Raw genomic sequence first — 20,522 nt, 5'->3', positions numbered from 1 at the left:
AAAGCATTGGATGACTGTCTATGTGGGTAATGAAATCACCAAGAATTATGAGAAGAGTATCATTGGAAGGAGTAACAGTGAGCCAGGAACTAAAATTTTCAAGGAATAAGAGGGAATTTAGTATATTCGGAAATGTTTAGAAGATGAGAAATGTCCTATTAAATGTCAGTAATGTTTTCAATAAAACATCATAATATAAATATATCTAGGTTAAATTTTCTCATTTATGAAGTAATGATGTTTCTGAATGAGCAATAGTGATTTTTAAATCAGACTATGCTAATGCCTTCAGTCTTTCATTATAAAACTCTAGCATTTGCTACAAAATAGTAAGAAAAGATACACTTTTTTACTACAATGTGGGATCAGCTGAAGTTCTTTTTCTGCAACATGGATAAATGGATATGGCACCTAAGAACATTTTTCATCATAAATAATTTATAAATGCACCACCCAGAAACACCTGGCACACATGTAAACTATAGGAATTTCAGTTTTCAATAAATAAAGACATGATTACTCAAAAACAGTCAGCTTATTCAAAGTAAATTGTTATTGTTGTCTTGAGTATTTCACCTAAATTTTTATTTTTACTTATTAAAGAATCATAAAAACTCTCAACTGCATGGTGCCCTAGAGGATTTACTGGAGTACTTAATGATAACATTATTATAATTGAATCACAGCCCCTTAAAGCAGATGATCATGTTACTATTGCTGGCAGTGGACACACACTTCAAATCAGGGAGGCTCAAATATCAGACACTGGACGATACACGTGTATAGCGTCTAATATCGCAGGTGAAGATGAGCTGGATTTTGATGTGAATATACAAGGTAATACTAATATGTTTATTGTATGTAATTTAATTTATATGATCTGGCAAAGCAATGAAAGAGAGATTTGACTTGGTTTATTTTAAATAGTGTTTTTTTTCTGTTGACAATAATATAAATTCATTATTGAAAACTCGGACTCAAGAAATTAACAAAGAAGAAAATAATCCCATCATTCAGGATTACCTCAGTTATTTTTATGTGTTTCCTTCTGATATATTTTTGTAAATGTATAGTTCATTTATAAATTGGGATCACACAATACATACTTCTCTGTTACGTTAGCGTTCCCCTAACATTATATCATGAAGTTTATCAGAAAGCTAATGTAACATTATATCAGAATTTAAAGTAGTCACACTTGGAATTGAATGATGATTTAGGCTCCTTCAAGCTTTGTGACTTGGGCAAGTTACCTAAATATTTTAAACCCCATTTTCTCACTTTTAGAATTAATGCCTTGTAGAATTGTGGTGAGTACTAAATAAGATAAAGTATATAAAACTCTTAGCAAAATGCTTAAGAAATGATATTTGCTATTATTGTTGATATTATTACTCTCAACATGATTTTTAATAACTATACCTGTTTTATCAGTTGAGTATCCAAATATTTATTTAACCAGACTCCTATTGTTGAATGTCTGGGTGTGTCCAAGCTTTTACTACTCATATATAATGCTTCATTGAACATCTTTATACCTAAAACTTTTGCACATTTTTTATTTTTCATAAGTTCTTAATGATGGAAATTTTAGGTCAAGTGTTATACACTTTTGCAGTGCTTTTGATGTACAGGCAAATTACCTTCTAGAAAGTTCATACTTGTCACCCAGAAAACTTTGAGAATGTCCCATTATATTTTTTAATAGACTTATTCATCTTGGCTGCATAACTTCTTTAGTTTTCTGAATAAGACAAATCATTGGGAAATGCTCTATTGAGCCAGTATTTTTTAATGATTTCTCAAAATTAGTTTTCCCTGCTATGATCATATTCTTTAGCCATGTTTATTATAGTAGGTCCTTCCTGAGAGCAGGACATTTTATCTTCTAAATGCTAGAGCCTTTGAACAGGAATGGAGAGCAAAGCATGAGCACAGCATTCTGAGCTCCATACTTCTTGCTCTTCCACTGGAGAACCAGCTCTGACTTCTGTCTGCTACTTTTTTTAGCCAAGGGCTAAGTTGGTAGGTGTATAAGTACTTGAAAATATTTTCACATTGTCTAATTTATTACATGTACGAATCACTCTTGTGAAAATACCACCAAGATCTTTCTTTAATGGATTGACACTGTCATTTACATGAGTCCAAAATTTCATGTCTTTTCTCCATAGTTCCTCCAAGTTTTCACAAGCTCTGGGAAATAGGAAACATGCTGGATACTGGCAGGAGTGGTGAAGCCAAGGATGTGATCATCAACAATCCCATCTCTCTTTACTGTGAGACAAACGCTGCTCCTCCTCCTACACTGACATGGTATAAAGATGGCCACCCTCTGACCTCAAGTGATAGAGTATTGATTTTACCAGGTAAAGATTGCTAGGAACAGGATGAAAATCTGAATCTCTGTCAAATGTGTTTCTTCTCATTTATTAGACCAGTCAAATTGATTGACTTTCTGGCCTTGTAATTTAACTGACACAGGATACTGAATGCCATTGGTATCTATGTAGCTTCAAGCTAGGAGAGCCTAGGCTGAGAATCTGACATAGGATAGAATACCTAGTTAATTTTCATATCTACTATGCGATCATTCTATCAACTTAAGAAAGTCCTTTGGCTCCCTTGTGCCTCCATTTTTCTAAATAGTGTGATGAAATAATCAGTTTTGTTTCTGTACATTATTAATGATAAATTCTAGAATATATTTGCAAGTAGTTATTACTCACAAATCGATAGTAAAGATTTTAGTTTCAAATATTTTAGTTATTACATGTTTATCGATGGAAAAGGAGATCTTTAAATTGTGGGAAAATAATATTTTCAAGGCTTCTATTTACTTTTAGCAAACATTCAAATAGGCTTGTCAAAATTTATCAGATTGTACACTTAAAGCCCAGTGCCTTCCAATGTATGTAAATTTCATCTCAATTAAATAAAAAAATATCTTGGCAAAAAAAGAAAAGAGACTAGATAGAAATGACAACTACCTGTGATCCTAAATTGGATCTGGGCTTGGGGAAAAATAGCTATTAAAGACAATATTGTAATAATAGTGAAATTTGAATATGGACTATGGTTCAATAGTACTTTTTTCACGGATTTTACATTTTCTGATTTTGATCATTATACCTTGTTTTAATGAAATACATATTTATGAATATTTAAGGATGAAGGGGCATCATGTCTCCAATATACTCTCAATCTTTTTCTGAATCATTTGAGAGTATTACTCATTTATATATATAAATAAAGTTAATATGTACATTTTTATGACAGATCAAACAATTGGATTGAAATACAAATTATTGATAAACACAGGTAAAATTTTTAATATAATTATTGCGACTTTTCTCTAAGTTTGATATTACATCAACATGAAAAGTTTAAAAGTACACAGTTATTCTTTCAAGATCATATGTATAAAGGTATACTTTATACCTTTTATATCCTTGGCTATTATTTTCTCAAATCAGTACTTGCCTCCAACAGTGTACACTTCTTTTACATGTGTTCAAAACTGTAAAAGCAAGAAGTCACCACATAGCAACATTCCACATGGAATGTGAGAGGGCCATGGAGCGACATTCCTCCCTTGCTCTGTACAAGCTATTTAGTTCTCAGGAGGTCTCATTCATATGCTGGGTCACTTTTCAATAATGCAGTGTTTGTCCTAAATGTGGTATGTGGGATTCACACTGAAACACTGAATGAAGTAAGAGCCTTGAAAGGAAATGTAATGAAGTCATTAGACCTGAAAAATTATATCTCTGTTTATGATCACTTTCACCCTAAGATTTAGAGAAGTAAAAATATGTATTGGGATATATTTTCAGGAGGGCGAGTGTTACAGATTCCCCGGGCTAAAGTAGAAGATGCTGGGAGATATATGTGTGTGGCTGTGAATGAGGCTGGAGAAGACTCCCTTCAGTATGATGTCCGTGTACTCTGTGAGTTCTTCGTTCGTTTTTTTGTTTGTTTTGCATTCTCTCACTCAAAAGTTTTTTGAGGAACACATGTTTGCATGATGTTGCACTAAGCATTTTAGAGACATAATCAGAAACTGATAGCTTTCCCAGGGAGCTGCCTTATACAAATTGAAAGCACATTAGTTAGGACTCCTGAAGTATCAAATAACAAACTAGCTTAAAAAAAAAAGAGAGAGAGAGAGAGAGAGAATCACTGATTCATGAACCTGAAAAGTCCCAGAGTAGAGCTGGCTATAGTCATATCTGACTTCTATGGCTCAAAAGAGGTCCACCAAACTTTACCTTTCTCTTCCTCTTGGCTTTGTTTTTCTCTGTTAGCATCACTCTCAGGTGGGGAATCCCTTTGGATAGCAAGCGGGCCCCTGGAAACTCTATAATCTCACATCTTCTTAGTTTCACATCCGAAGTGAAAGCTTTTCTTATCCAGTATTTACAACTGAAGTCCCAGAATTGGATTTCCATGGCTTTAACTGGCCAAGCGTGACTCACATATCCATTTCTGAACCAATTACAGAGGCCAAGAGGCCTAATTGATAAGGCGTAATATATATGTCCACCCTTGGATCACAGTCATATTATGAATGCAGGGACTGAGAGTCGAAGAAGTATTGCACCTTTAAGGGGAAAGAAAGGTGTTGCTACTAGAAGCAGGAATAAATAGATGCTTCCATGAGAAGGAGATGAGCTAGAGAAGTAGCAGTAGGAATGTATAGGAAGCAGTTGGTATGAAAGATTTTACAGAGAAAGTGATTAAGTGATATGAAGCATTAGGCACTTATCTGAGAGTATCAGATGACACTGAGATTTTTATCCTGGGTGATTAAGAAAATTATAGCAAGAGCAATAAAAATAGAAGATTTGGGAAAACAACATAACTTGGGAAGAAGGAAGTCAATTTTGTTTTGGACGTATTGAATTTGGCATGATACCAAGATACTTAGGAAGATGTTGAATGAGACATTGGAAATATGGAACTACAACACAGGAGAGAGAATTGAACTAAGAATATAGAGTTGAGAGTTATCCACAAACAGGTGATATTCAAAGGCATGAGATTTCCAACAGAAAGGGTCATAGATAGCTTAGGAGAAGATAAAAAAAAAAAATCATTGTGGGATCATTTACAAGTAGGAGACAGGAAAAAGAAAATAGAGGAGAAACAATCTGAGGAGTTAATGAAAAGTAGTAAACTACCATATCACCTATTCAAGGCATAGAAAAGGTTATCAAGAAGTGGGTTTAGTATGGAATGCTAAAGTAAGTTTAAGAAAATAAAAACTGGAGGAAAAGGCCATTTGAAACTAAGAAATCATTAGTGAAATTCCGAAGATCAATTTATGTATAGTATGGTGTGATACAAAGCCACAGAACAAAAGGATAAATATCGAGCAAATAATCAGAAAGAAAAGGAAACAAATATAGAGTACTCTTAAGACATTTTGAAGAGGCAGGAAGAGATGAAATAGAGTTTTAAGAAAAGAGCTTGTTTGAAAAAACATATTTAAGAGAGATTTGAACTTGCTTACAGACCAAGGAAAATGATCCAACAGAAAGAGACAAGTTAAAGTTTCAAGTATGTGTGTTGATGGGAGGAGGGGGCAAGGATTGATGGAGCAAGTTCTAGAACAGGGGAAAAATGCAATCAAGAAACCGAGAGGGGTCAACTAGCCTTTCATGGTAGTGAATTGCCGTACCTTGGAATGGTAAGAAGGAATATGTGGGAATGTGTATCAAATGTATTTAGTCCTTTCCTTAAGTATGAGAAGAAGAAAGACAGTGGCAGGGCTGGTATTTGGGCCTGTGGAAAACAGAGAACCTTAGAGATTGCCACTATGGGGGGTGTGATAGACAGTCAAACACTGAAGTTGGAGCTATTTGGCTTAGTCATAGCTTTCTGCACCCACCCTCATTAGCCCAGGTTCAGAGGTAGAAAAAACAGTTGATGTGACCTAAGGGTGGGGAGAGGGGAGCCATGGAGGCAGTGCCACAAGGTAACAAAGGTACACTTTGTGGAAGCACTGGAGGGTAAGGGTCATAGTATGTGCAGTGAGACAGAGCATCACTGAAATGACCCACTCTGAGACCTAGGCAGAAGAAGAGGAAAAATGGGCTTGCAGGAAGGCTGATAGATTGATTGTAAGGGGGAGGAGTGGAAGGGCTAGAGTTTTCAGCACAAACAAAAAGCCAGCTTATGAAGGAAGCCTGAAAAGATGTGAAATAGAGAAAACACAAGAATTCAAAATTCATTTATTTGACAAATATCTATTGATCACTCACTGTGTGCCAGGCACTGTGCCAGGCACTGTGCCAGGCACTGAGGATACAGCAGTGAATACCGTAGACATCAGACCTTCTTCAGGGAGCTTATGAACTTGCAAAGGGCAGAAGTGTTTATGTTGAATGGTCCAAGGTATGACAGTCGGTGGCTGGCTGAAGTGGGGTAGAGGTGAAACTAGGGTGGGATGGGTCATCAACATAGATTTGAAAGTCTACAAGGTAGTGATAAGAAGACAATTAAAATCAGTGCTAACATCATCAAGAGCAGTGAAGGAATATCTTAGACCACCTGGCTTAATTTGACCTAAGTTTGGAAGGAGTTTAGTTTAGGACTGAGTGGAAGGATCTGATAAAGTAGCAAGATATTATAGGTTGGGAAGAACTGGAATTTGGTTAAATTGAAATGGAATTTAGGGATTGGTTGTCAAAGGGAGATGTTCATGTCTTCAGTCTGTTATTTTTAATTAGGAGGAGGTTGGAAAGCATGTTGGAGATGAATTTAGAGAAGTACGAACAAAGCAAGAAAAACAGCCCACAAAGTCTGTCTAAATTAGGAATACTTCACAATGTTTGATGCTCACCTCCTAAGTGCCACTAAGAACAATTCTGAGAGGTGTAATCCAGCTGGAGGGCAGGTCAGAGCAAAGAGCTTTGGTGGAGGCCTCTACAGGTCAGACCTTGGGCCTGTAGTGCATCTCCTGGTAGCTCCTAATGATTCAGCTCCAGGTAAAAGTTGAAGAAAACATTGAATCTTTATGTCCCAACATTTCATTTGATTTGTTTTCATGGTATGGAGGTACTGATAGCCTCATTTAATCTGAAATTCAAGTTTATTATTTACTAATCTGCAGTTCAAGCTATATATTCTATGTTATGTAAAGTACAGCAAAAATCATCTAATTTTGAATGTGAAAGTTTACATTCAAAATAACACTGAAATTTTATTATGGGGCCTTGTAGCCTTGATTATTTACTTTATAGACTTTCAGTTTAGTTTTGGAGAGACCCAAATACTACAAGAAGGCATCTGCATTAAACATACATTCTTTACTGATTGATAAAGATATGGTACATTTTAAGAGAGTAAAACAAAATACCTAAGCTTTCAAAGCAAAACAAAGTGATTATTCGTTTTGAAAATGAATTTCTACATTTACAGAACCAGCCAACACATGCATTCCTGGTTTAACATTTCCATTTTTTAAAAAATTCTACAGATAGTATGTGTTTTTTCATAACTGACTAGTCTAACATCAGGTGGGCATGAACCTGGATTGATCCTGTATTATTGTTTTAAATGAGAATGAAAATATGTAGAAAGATCTAGAGCATGGCTTCCCAAACTCTAGCATGCATAACGGTCACGTGGAGAGTTTGTTAAAACACAAACTTCTTTGACTCTCCTAGGGATGCCAACTAAAGAAGGCTCAGTCAGACCCCAAAATCTGCATTTCTAGCCAAGCTCCCAGGTGATGCTTATCGTGATTCCGCTGATACCGAGGCTGGGGAAACACACTTTGAGTAACCCAGACAATTCCCTTGCAAATGAGACCAAACCTGTACATTTCAAATACACTTTAAAGATTTACCTGGCTTGTCTAGATGACCAAGTAGACTTAACTGTTAATTTGTGCAGATGCCACTTGCATGTGTGCTTGCAAACCCAGAGGGCACCATGGAAGGGGCTGAGACAGAAACTAGACAAGATATATTGGGGAAGAATTGGGATTAACCTAAATGCGAAGGAAGCTATGGGAGGGGTTAGTCCAGGATAGGTAAAGAAAGGGAAGAGAATAAACCCAAATTCACATAGATTTATCACCCCCCCCCTAATTTATTAGTGTAAAGTGTTACTTCAGAATCATGGATTCCTCTTCCACTTTTGTTCCTCTATTATCCCAAACTTTTTTAAATTGTCAGAAAACTAGAATAATTCAGAAAAGACCCTGTTTCCTGTCGTTATCTCTCTGTTGCAATCACTTATTAGTGCCACCAGTTATCCAGGGAGCAGACAGCGATCTCCCTGAAGAGGTCACCGTGCTGGTGAACAAGAGCATGCTGGTGGAGTGTTTATCCAGTGGCAGCCCCACGCCGAGAAATTCCTGGCAAAAAGATGGGCAGTTCTTGCTAGAAGATGAGCATCATAAATTTCTATCTAATGGAAGAATTCTGCAGGTAAAAGTAAAAAATCTAATTTAAAAATAGCTATTTGACTTTGTATTTTATAATAATTGTCTTTTTTGCTTTTAAAAATAATTTGTCTTGGTTTATAAATATTGGCAAAAATAACTAATCATAAAAAGGATATATAAAATAAAATTCTTCTTACTCATTCTTTTCTCACTATCAAAGGTAACCACCGTTAAGTTTTGTGTGAATTCTTCCAGAGATTATCTGTACATTCAGCACACCACACACACACACACACACACACACACACACACACACACACACACACACACACACACACACACCTAAATTTACTACAATATGGCCTCTGTGATAAAAACCAAATTATTACAATTCTTTCCATTGCAGATTTCTGATGATTAAATTCTAGATGGTTTAAGATTCCCTGTAGATTAAAATTTGTCCTCTGTTGGCAAAGAATTGATAATAAATAATAATGGAAACCACATAAATATCCTGAGTTGTTGTTCACTAATGGGCATGTCTATATTTTTGTTTTCAAGGGTCTTAAAAGGAAGATAGGCACTTGTAGAAATAACACCAACTCTTTTGTTAGGATGCAACTTAAGAAATTATTTCCCAAACATGAATGATGTTATATAAGCCCAAGAATCTAATCATCAGTGTATCCAACACAGGACCTATTCCATGGAGTTCTTTATTAAAAAAAAAAAAAAAGTATGAGTTTCACTGCTTGTAAATAACCTTTAATTCTCAAAGTATCTTCTGAACACCATGACTTTCTTTTTGATGCTCATACAACCTCTATCTAAATACTTAAATATTTCTGTTGGCTAGGGCCAAAAGATATATAGATGGATAGAAATTTCTGTATAATGAAAAAAAGAAAATATAACTGCTATATTAACTAACTCTTGCTACATAAAACAAACCACTCCAAACAACTTAAAACAATAAGCATTTATTTAGCTCACAAGCTTTCTGGTTGGCTGGGTGATTCTTCTGGTCTCGGCAAGGCTTACTCAAGTGTCTGCATGCTGTGGATTGAATCCGTGGCTCTGCTGATCTTGGCTGGGCTCTTTGTACGTATCTGGGACCTCAGCTGCAATAACAAGGCTGACTCTTCCCACATGATCTCTCACCCTCCAGCAGGTTAGTCCTGGTTTCCTCACACAGTGGTGGTGGCAGGGTGCACATGGTCTAGGTTTGAAATGGAAGACTGTCACATCCATCACACTCTGTTGGTCAAAGCCGGTCACAAGGCCAACACAAATTCTACATCTTTACTCCACTCCCTGATGGGAGAAGATTCACAGTCACACTGCCAGGGATGTAGATAGGAAAGTGGGAGAATGATTTGGGACTTTTCATAGCCAATATACAAGTATGTATACATTTGCCTTTTCTGATTAGGAATCTTTATAAATATTTATTTGATTGACCTGACTAATAAAAACCAGCATCAGCACTATTATGTACAACATTTTTTTCCTATGCTGATCTGGCATTAGCTAGAAAGAGTATGTTTTGTTTATTCTCAAAAATTGACAAGTTGCTTTATAAAAAAATTTCAGTTGGAATTTCTTCATTTTTTTCCTTAGATTCTAAACACTCAAATAACAGATATCGGCAGGTATGTGTGTATTGCTGAGAACACAGCTGGAAGTGCCAAAAAATATTTTAACCTCAATGTTCATGGTAAGAGCTCAGTTCCAAAAACATCTGTTAGAGTATGCTTGGAAAAGCAGGAAAACTGTATTTTAGATTATGTAGGCTTATTTTGCATTTTTTAACTTGAACAATGTGTGGAGCCTGCATTCATTCAACCTTTCCCCTTCTTTCTTTCTACCACAGCTGGTGCGATTTATAAAGTACAAATCTTTTAGGGAGTCTGTTTTTATATTATTTCAGTCCCTTAAGAAAAAATAGTTACTCCTACATATTTAAAAGTAAAAAAAAAAAAAAAAAAAAAAAAAATCACAATTTGAAATCCCAAAGATTACAAGTTTATATCAAGTTAGAACCAAATGTAGCTCTTCTACCCATAAAAGGTTACCCACTGGGCCTGCTTGGAACCAGTTTCTGTCCTCAATTGTAGAATTCATGTTGAGTTACACCCTCCGGTATGTAATATACTTCCTGAAGAAGAAAAAGTAACTTTATAGAGTTAAATAATTCCTGAAAACCATCAGTACACCTAATTTATTTATTAGATTCGAAGTTCTCAATAAATGCTAAACACTCCATAAATACTAACTTTTTGCTAAAAAAGCAGTTAGATGTCAGCCATAGTTTTATTTTCATCATGAACAGCTGCTTCCAGAATATTGGAAATGCTGAACAATTATTATAAAAGATTTTCTTTAAACATGTGATTCATATACAAAATTCTAGCTCATTTTGGAAATAGCTGAAATTTGACATTAGTGAAAAATTTCTTCCTTCAAAAGACTTTTATTTAGTATAATGGATATTCTTTTTTGGTGTGGTATGTAGGGAGTATTGATGTCCAGCAATGTTTGGTGTTTGTGTAACAGATATTTGAAGCACTCTTATCTTTTTTTATTGCCAGTGCTTAGCAAGTTTTTTTTGAGTAAATCTGACCAAAATAGAAGAAATGTGTTATGAATTCCCCAGAAGAATAAATTAAACAAATATAATCATTGTGAAAGTATACTGTACTAATCTAAGTAATCTGTAATCTAATTTGTAATCTAATCTGTAAAGTACAGTAGAATAAATGTTGAAAAATAAAAATGTTGATCATTTTTCCTGATTCCACAAGGCAGAATTAATTTTTCCTCCTTTATGTGATCAAAAGCATCTTGTAAATACCCCAGTTTTAGCAGTTACATATGCTACCTTGTTATCTTTATACGTCTGTATCTTCACCTCTACCCCATAACTTTATTACAAATGCTATAGGCAAATGGTCATTTCTTACGGACCTTGGTCTTCCTAAACCTAGCCTAGAGTCATGGTAGTTGCTAAATAAATATTTGTTGTTCCTTTATTATATTTCCTTCATATCCATTTCCTCTTTGTAATGCATAGGAAAAACACCTGAAGTAGGAGCATTGCGTGACTTGAGAGGCAGAAGCCACTCGTGTTTACTATTGAGAATTGGAGTTCAGGAGGAGGGGTTTCTCTTTTACTGGTTAACAGTGTCTTGAGCTCCTGCCTGCAGCCAGGAACCCATACTTAAATATTGGAAAATTCATGTGGGGGAGAAACAATTTAAATTGTTTTCACTTAAAACCACACCATTTGTTATCTCCCTGTACAATATCGCTTGCTTCTTTTGGACCCTAACCTTCAGTCTGTTGACCTCCCAGTTTTTTTTTCAACCCTCTGTGTCTTTACTTGCCTTCACATCCAGTTTAACTTTCATGGACCAGCACATCAATCACTTCTCTTAGCCCACGCCTTCTCAGCGCTCTTGCTCAATAAAGGCTCAACTCTGCATGTAACAACACAACACACTGACTGCTTGATACCGACCAAGTGCTGTGCCAGGTGTTTTATATATGTTATTTTACTTAATTATCTCAATAACCCCAGGTGGTTGGTACTATTTTATACCTCTTTTACAGATAAAAAAGCTGAGGCTCAGTGAGATTCAGTAACACGCCCAAAGTTACACAGCTGGCAAATACAGAACCAGGATTTTAGCTTCAGGTAGTCTGATTCCAGAGGCTTTAAACTTAGCTGCTTTTCTGTATTACCTCTCACCGAATTCCATACCTGCACCTAGGTAGCTAACTATGGCTAGAGGAACTCTTGGTGTCAGGAATATTGGTGTTATGATAAATTCATAGATCCCGCTTGAAATGAGCCCGTTATACTGCCTCTTCATGGCTCTACTCCATAGTGACTCATACCTTCTTGAATGTCAGATGGCCCCTGTCTTAGCTCAGGCAGCCATTAACAAAATACCAGAGACTGCACGGCTTAAACAATAGGAGTTTATTTTCTCACCATTCTGGAGGCTGGAAAGTCCAACATCAAGGTTCCAGCAGGGTTCAATTTCTGGTGAAGGCTCTTTCTCGCTTGCAGATGGCCACTTTGTCCTCACAAGGCCTTTCCACTGAGCACGCATGGACAGAGAAAGCAAGGAAGCTCTCAGGTGTCTCTTTTTATAATGACAATAATCCTATAGGATGAGTGCCCCATCTTTATGACCTCATTTATCTTTTCTTACTTCCTTAAAGGCCCCATCTTCAAATACAACCACACTGAGAGGGCTTTAGTATATGAATTTTGGGGGGACACAAACATTCAGTCAATCACAGTCACCTCTCACTTTCACTCAGTCAGTGCCCTTACCTCCTGTTTTACGGGGAAAAGAGAAGGCATATGGCTGAAACCACTTCAAATTCCTACCATCAAAATGAGAATATTAGCTGCATGTGATGCTGCCATTTCTTCCTTCCGTTACAACACAAGATGGGAGCATTCCTCTACCTTCTAAAGACTGACTTGACTCTACATCCCTGGCGACCGCCTCCTCAAAAATCTCACAATCTCCTCTCTTCCTCTCCAGTATTGAAATTCACACTTTTACTGGCTCCTTCCCGAGAGCACTTAAATTTACTCGTCTCTTGCCTCTTAAAACAAAACCAAAAACACAAACAAAAAAACCCCAAAACAACTCTCCCTTAGACCTAGTCTTTCTCTTCAGCGGCCTCCTTCTCTTTTTCCCCCATTTCAAAGCAACCTTCTCTAACAGCCGTTTGTATTTACTGTCTCCTTTTCCTCACTCCTCCCACCACTGCTCACCGGATTTCACCCCAACTCCAATGAAACTGCTCACTGAATTCATGAAATGACATCAGAAGTCCAACAGGCATTTTCAGGCTTTATCTTTCTTACTTCTGAGCATTCAACATTCTTGAGCATTTGACTATGTTTTTCAAAAATTCTGTTCCTTTGGCTTTTGTGATGCCCACACCCCTTATTGATATCTTGCCTTTCCAGTCTCGCATTCCCAGTTGTCTTTGCCAGTTCCTCCTTCTCTACTTGACTATTACACTTTAGTTTTCCAAGCTCTAGACTTTATTCTTCCCACTCTTTTCCTATGTGATCTTATGAATTCCCAAATTTCAGATACCATCTATGTGCAAAATAGTTTCCAAATTTTTATTTTCAGCCAGGGCCACCTCAGGAACTCTAGACTCTTCTGTTCAAATATGTACTTCTTATTTTTTTTTTAATTTATTTATTATTTTTTTATATTTATTTTTGGCTGCGTTGGGTCTTCGTTGCTGCATGGGGGCTTTCTCTAGTTGCGGTGAGCGTGGGTGACTCTTCATTGCAGCGCGCGGGCTTCTCATTGCGGTGGCTTCTCTTGTTGTGGAGCACGGGCTCTAGGCACGCGGGCTTCAGTAGTTGTGGCGTACAGGCTCAGTAGTTGTGGCTCACGGGCTCCAGAGCACAGGCTCAGTAGTTTGGCACACGGGCTTAGTTGCTCCGCGGCATGTGGGATCTTCCCGGACCAGGGCTCAAACCCGTGTCTCCTGCATTGGCAAGCGGATTCTTAACCACTGCGCCACCAGGGAAGTCCTGTACTTCTTATTGACACAAATGCCTAATAGTCACTCTAAGACCATGTGTATATAACTGAGCTCATTACCTTTTCCCAAAAATGTGTTCCTCCTCCAGGGATCTCTGTCTCAGTAAACGGCATCACCATCTTCGCATTGTTTGAGCCAGTAAAATGAATGTCGTCCTTGATTCCTCCTCCTCCTTAAAACTCACCCCCAAAGTATTGAGTCCTAAATATTCTACCTACATAATATTCTGGATCCACTCACTTTTCTGTCCTTTCTGACACCATCCTAGGCATAGCATTATCATCTTTTGCACTTATTACAGCAATAGTCTCCTAACTGGTCTTTCTGAGTCCCTTCTAGCCTTCTCTCCAGTTCCCTCCACTGTGGCCAGATGGATACCTTTTAAGCTAATTTTTGAGTAAACCACTCTTCCGCTTTCCTTTCCTTAGGCTGTTATTTCAGCATTCTAATGATGCCCAGAAGACCCTCTAGGATTTTATACTATTTAGTCCTTTAATCTTTGCCTTCTCCACCTTACTCCCCAGCAGCCTTGCTCTTCAGACTCTGGTCATGTCAACCTTCTGGTGCCATGTTCTTTTCCCCATTTGGGCCTTTGTATGTGCCATGCCTTCTTTCTGAAAGACACATCCATTATCTGTCTTCCGCTTAGCTTATTCCTGGTCATACTTCAGCATCTTTTTATATGTCACTTCTTCCTCCTGACCCCCAAACTAGGTTATTTCCCTGTTGTCACCCTAGTCTTCTGATTGACACTCACACTCATCACACTTGTAATTACTAGGCAGTATCGGACAATGGCTAAGAACAGGGCTCTAGAGCCAGACAGCAGTCTTCCAGTTTCTTCCAGTATCTAACTGTGAAACCTTAGGCAAGATGCTAACCTTTCTCTGTCTCAGCTTGCTCATCTATAATAAATAAGAGGATAAGAACTGTATCTAACACATAAGGTTTCTGAGCCTCCAATGAAATGGTATACATGAAGCGTTTGGTTCAGTGCCTGGCACAGCATAACCACTCAAAAAAATGTTAGCTGTTATTTTTTGTTCAATGTCTGTCACTATCACCAAATTATTAATTCTTTATAGATATTATCTATTGCATTTTTCATACTGTATCAGCACTTAGCACATCTGAAATACAGTAGGTATTTAATAAATATTTGATAAATGAGTGAATGAATGAATATGAAAATTGGTGGATAAAAAAACCGAGTAAAATTTAAAAAGCAATTTTGCCTTTTGATCTTTTGTTTTTGTTTTTGATGCTATTTGAAGACCTCAGTCTTAATATAAAAGAGTATAATGTAACATAGAGAGTATAATATAGAGAGAGTATAATATAATAATAGAGTGTTAACATTAGTTGTGTTCTTTACTTCATGTCTTACTATCTTCATTGGCCTGAGCAAAACCCACCTCTGCCTTTATTTATTAATGTTTTCATTCATTAATGTATTCACTCATTTTTATGCTCATTCCTCGCTCCTATTCCCACCCCCCACATAGAAACCATTCAAATATGTACGATGTTATTCCTTCCACGTGCATGTGTTCTTGTAAAAAATCTATTATTCCATCTGCATGTGTTTTAACATGCATAATTGGCATTGCATTATTAACCTTATGCTTTTTTACTCCACTTTTTCTCTGTACTGCTTTTGCTTTTGGAATTCTTTTTTGGTTTTGAACAATAAGCCATTGTATTGCTTATTTCTTAAATTTTCTGCTTATCTTGAAAGTCAATGATTTACATTGTTGAAATAACCTGTATAATTTATTGATAGATACCCTAAAATAACAGGTCTACTCTATTATTTCTGTAAGCAAGAAAATAAAAACTTTTAGGATATAATATTAAAAACAAGAATATTCAAATGTATTTAATAAAAAGCAGTATTAGGTGTGTGTACATTGACAAAACCATCTTAGGAACTGGCAACTACATTTTACAAATAAAATGCAGAATAATTCTGTCTGAAAATTCTAGTATTGTTTCAATTGGGAAAAACAAAACTGATGGACATGAGTTTGATGAAGGCATTAGGGAATTCTAAGAAGAAAGGTAAATAATTAACAGTATCATTAACTCAGTGCTTTAGCAGAGTACAGTGGTTGGGCTTATATTAATAAATTGGAATATGTATTACTGATAATATCACTTTTCACTTTTAATATGTTTACTATTAACACCAATATATTTCACTCTTAATATATTTACTATTATAGTTCCTCCAAGTGTCATTGGTCCTAACCCTGAAAATCTCACTGTTGTGGTGAACAATTTCATCTCTTTGACCTGTGAGGTCTCCGGTTTTCCACCTCCTGATCTCAGCTGGCTCAAGAATGAACAGCCTATCAAGCTAAACACAAATGCTCTCATTGTGCCCGGTAAGGAACTTAGAACTCTTTATGAAGTGGGCAACACTTTCTCATTTTTCTTTATTTTTAATACAAATGGCATTTCAACTTAGTCTCTTTCCAAACTTTTGTCTTGCTGCATTTATTTGTTCACATTAAATGCCTCTCTTCAGCCATTTGGGGCCATTAGGATAAGACTGTAAAGACTTTGTGATTTCAGTGGGAATGTACAGTAACAAGGTCTACTTCAAGAAATTATGAAATTTAGGAACAGAACTGCTTAGCAATTACTTGGGGGTGATAGACTAGTAAATAGTGCTTTCATTGGATAAAATCACTGGTTGTTTTCAATTGATCCTAAAGCTCCTTGAGGATAGATTAATATCAGTAGACAGACTAACAGACGGACAGCCACTTCTGCACTGTGGGGGATTTAAACCCAGAAATACTTGTTGACATATACTGACTATAGTACAATTATGGTTTGCTCACTAGAATCTATATGAAACAGTTCTATTATCCGTGTTTGGTTACTGGAGAGAAAATTTTATTAATTTCTTCTTTTATAAGGAAGTAGAATAAATAGTAATGAAAGGATCAAAGGAAACTGATTAAATTCTTTCATTTTGTATATGAAATGCTTCTATATGCTTCTATCTATGCTTAGATTTTCCTCTAAGGGTAAGGATATATTTTGCTATTTATCTTATTGATAAGGTAGTTATTACAACAACCTCTGTACCAAACTTCAGTTTGCATTATATTTGCCCACAGGTGGTCGAACTTTACAAATTATCCGGGCCAAGGTATCTGATGGTGGTGAATACACTTGTATAGCTATCAACCAAGCTGGTGAAAGCAAGAAAAAAGTTTCCCTGACTGTTTATGGTTTGCTTATACTTTTTTCATAAGATTTTTTCATTTTTAAACTGGTATTAGATATTTTCTATCTGAGCATTCTATGAAAAAAAAATCCTCTGTTCTTATTTTCTTCCTTCAGTGCCCCCAAGCATTAAAGATCATGGCAGCGAATCTCTTTCTGTAGTTAATGTAAGAGAGGGCACCTCAGTGTCATTGGAGTGTGAATCGAATGCTGTCCCACCTCCAGTCATCACCTGGTATAAGAATGGGCGGATGCTAACAGAGTCTACTCAGCTGGAGATTTTGGCCGATGGACAAATGCTGCACATCACGAAAGCTGAGGTGCATCTTTTATTCTTGTTTGTGTGCCATGACTCCTTGGTGGGATTATGGAAGGGAGAATTGGAAGTTGCATATTCCCCTTACTACAGTGAAAAATTATTTTCATTTAAAAAATAACATCATCAATGCCATTATCCTCATTTTTCATTTAAAAAAAAAGCAGGATTGTAGAAGGCAATTAGGACTGGGGCATTTAAGCATAAAGATGACTGATGATTTAATCTACACTCGAGCGGTGTGATTGGTCATCTATAACTTAATGGAGCACATACAATAGTATCTTTTTCTTTTAGGTATCTGACACAGGCCAGTATGTATGTAGAGCTATAAATGTAGCAGGACGGGATGATAAAAATTTCCACCTCAATGTATATGGTGAGCATCTGCCTCTAATATAAGTCTTTTTCCCCCAGATATGCAAATGAAAGAAAGTATCCTGAATTAACTTAATGAGGACACATGATTTTCTTCTGTCTTTTTACAGTGCCACCCAGTATTGAAGGGCCTGAAAAAGAAGTCATTGTGGAGACAATCAGCAATCCTGTGACTTTAACATGTGATGCCACTGGAATCCCACCTCCCATGATAGCATGGTTAAAGAACCACAAACCCATAGGTAATGTAGCTGTGCATTCTTTTATGACTGTTTTCTTTTGCTCTTGATTCACTACGTTAATAAACTAGCACATTTTCAGTATTACGCACATAGCTGTGTTTAGTTCATAAAGCCTAATGTACTGTAATATAAACTTACAAAAGAATTCTTTTTTTTTTTTTTAATTTATTTTTATTTTTGGCTGCGTTGGGTCTTTGTTGCTGCGCGTGGGCTTTTCTCTAGTTGCAGTGAGTGGGGTTTACTCTTTGTTGCGGTGCACGGGCTTCTCAGTGTGCTGGCTTCTCTTGTTGCGGAGCACAGGCTCCAGGCGCGCGGGCTTCAGTAGTTGTGGCTCGCGGGCTCTAGAGCGCAGGCTCAGTAGTTGTGGCACAGGCTTAGTTGCTCCGCGGCCTGTGGGATCTTCCCAGACCAGGGCTCAAACCCGTGTCCCCTGCATTGGCAGGCAGATTCTTAACCACTGCACCACGAGGGAAGCCCTACAAAAGGATTCTTCATTTTACAGAGATTTTTCTCCTTTCCATTTTCAAAAAAAGGCTGTCCTTTAAAATCAAAGTACAAGGGAAAAACTTAAAAAAATGCATTTGTCACATAAAGTAAGACATTTTTACAGTGACTTGTAGAGATGTTAACATAAAAGCTTTTTTATGTTTTGTTTTGCTTTGTTTCTACCTCAAGAAAATTCTGACTCACTTGAAGTTCATATTTTGTCGGGAGGTAGCAAACTCCAAATTGCCCGGTCTCAGCATTCAGACAGTGGAAACTATACATGTATTGCATCAAATATGGAGGGAAAAGCACAGAAAAATTACATTCTTTCAATTCAAGGTATGTGTGGTACACTCTGATCTGTCTTCAGTTTCTTTATTACATTCTGTCTATAGTACAAAATAAGAGTACATCTAAATAGATCATTTATGATGGATTCAAAATATCTCTTTTTTGCATGTTTTGGATATTTTATTTCTTTTCCAATTTATTGAGATATAAGTGATATAAAGAACCGTATAATTTAAGGTGCACAGCACAATGATTTGACTTACAAAACATCATTAGATAAACAAAAAATACTGTCAATTTTCTGTCCTACATTTGCCAGTAGATAGTATTTTCATGAAAATGGACATAAATGTGGAGAAAAGAATAGTAGAAATTTCAAAATCTTTTTTTTTTCATGTTTCCTGAAATGTTTACCTTCCTATAGTATATATTCTATTGAATTACTTGTTTATTTAAAACTGGAATAACTTATTTTGATGCTAAGCCTATAGGTCTCTTCCTATTTATATAGATAAGTAAGATTTATCTCATGAAGAGTTTAAATATGTTCTAATTGCTGGCCAAGGATTAGGTGAGCTTAAATAATCATGAATCTTATACTATTTTGGAATAAGGAGCATTGATTCATCCAAGAAATATTTAATTAACATCTACTATGTTCCAGCATAGAATTGAGCACTGCAGGGAGAACTTGCATCCTTTTGATTTTCAGCAAACCTTTGGGGTATTACTTTTGGCCTAATGCTTAAATTGAAATGGAAGTCTAACTTGAAACTAAGTTGAAATGCTTGCTTTTGCCAATTTTATTATAGTTACTGAAAAGAATTTCTCATCAGTTATAAATGCAATTGTGAATATGTATTATCTACCCGTTGCAAGCTCTGTTAAAGCTAACTCCAGAAAATTGAAATTTTTTTCCAGTTTTATTGAGATATAATTGACGTATAACACTGTATTAGTTTAAGGTGTGCAACATAATGACTTGATATATGTATATATTGCAAAGTGATCACAATAAGATTAGTTAAAACCCACCACCTAAAAACTGAAATTAAAGAAAAATTAAGATGTTGATGAGTAACAGTGGTTTCTCCTATTAGTGATGCTTTAAGATTTCAGAAGTAAAAAGGGAAAAACTGCTATTCAGAGATTCAGTGTCAGAAATTGCATGTTTAATTATGTTTAATGCACTAATAATAAGAGATGCCAATCATGCGATATGTGGTGTGACCAAACATTTTGCCAGACTTTTTATATATGCTATTATGTCTTAGGACTAGAAATTGTATATACACATAGGGCCTAGTCTGTGCTTTTCCTATATTATATACTTGTTATAGGATGTCTCATTTACATTCTTGATTCAACTTCTAAATTGTACAAATTTGATATAATTATTATCATCTTCTGGACGACTAAAATGAGATTTGGAGATATTATATAGCAATGTGCTGGTAAATGTTTAACAGTTGACTCTGCAGACAAAAAGGTCTTGATTTGTAACCAATCATTTGTCAGTTTCTATGGTGTAAGTATTCCCACAGTGGCCCATTTCAAGGTACGAATATGATGGCACCGA

The 20,522-nt window shown here is 36.2% G+C and overlaps 1 protein-coding gene across 8 annotated transcripts in view; it reads left to right on the top strand.

Annotated features, from left to right (window-relative positions):
- HMCN1 (hemicentin 1) overlaps nt 1–20,522 on the top strand; it is a 507,647-nt gene that overhangs the window by 358,438 nt on the left and 128,687 nt on the right. For all 8 annotated transcript variants that reach the window (XR_014266656.1, XM_082472452.1, XM_082472453.1 and 5 more), the window contains 11 exons: nt 687–837; nt 2,175–2,369; nt 3,837–3,950; nt 8,254–8,441; nt 10,019–10,115; nt 16,216–16,377; nt 17,122–17,235; nt 17,348–17,550; nt 17,844–17,925; nt 18,035–18,166; nt 18,842–18,991. Coding sequence is in view for 7 of the 8 variants with exons in the window: in XM_082472452.1 (XP_082328578.1) it covers nt 687–837; nt 2,175–2,369; nt 3,837–3,950; nt 8,254–8,441; nt 10,019–10,115; nt 16,216–16,377; nt 17,122–17,235; nt 17,348–17,550; nt 17,844–17,925; nt 18,035–18,166; nt 18,842–18,991 (1,588 nt within the window). In the remaining variant the exon portion in view is untranslated. The remainder of the gene's footprint in view (nt 1–686; nt 838–2,174; nt 2,370–3,836; nt 3,951–8,253; nt 8,442–10,018; nt 10,116–16,215; nt 16,378–17,121; nt 17,236–17,347; nt 17,551–17,843; nt 17,926–18,034; nt 18,167–18,841; nt 18,992–20,522) is intronic.

Source organism: Balaenoptera physalus (genome assembly GCF_965194825.1).
Source record: "Balaenoptera physalus genome assembly, chromosome: 1".
NCBI lineage: Eukaryota > Metazoa > Chordata > Mammalia > Artiodactyla > Balaenopteridae > Balaenoptera > Balaenoptera physalus.
This window is presented reverse-complemented; position numbering and strand designations above follow the sequence as displayed.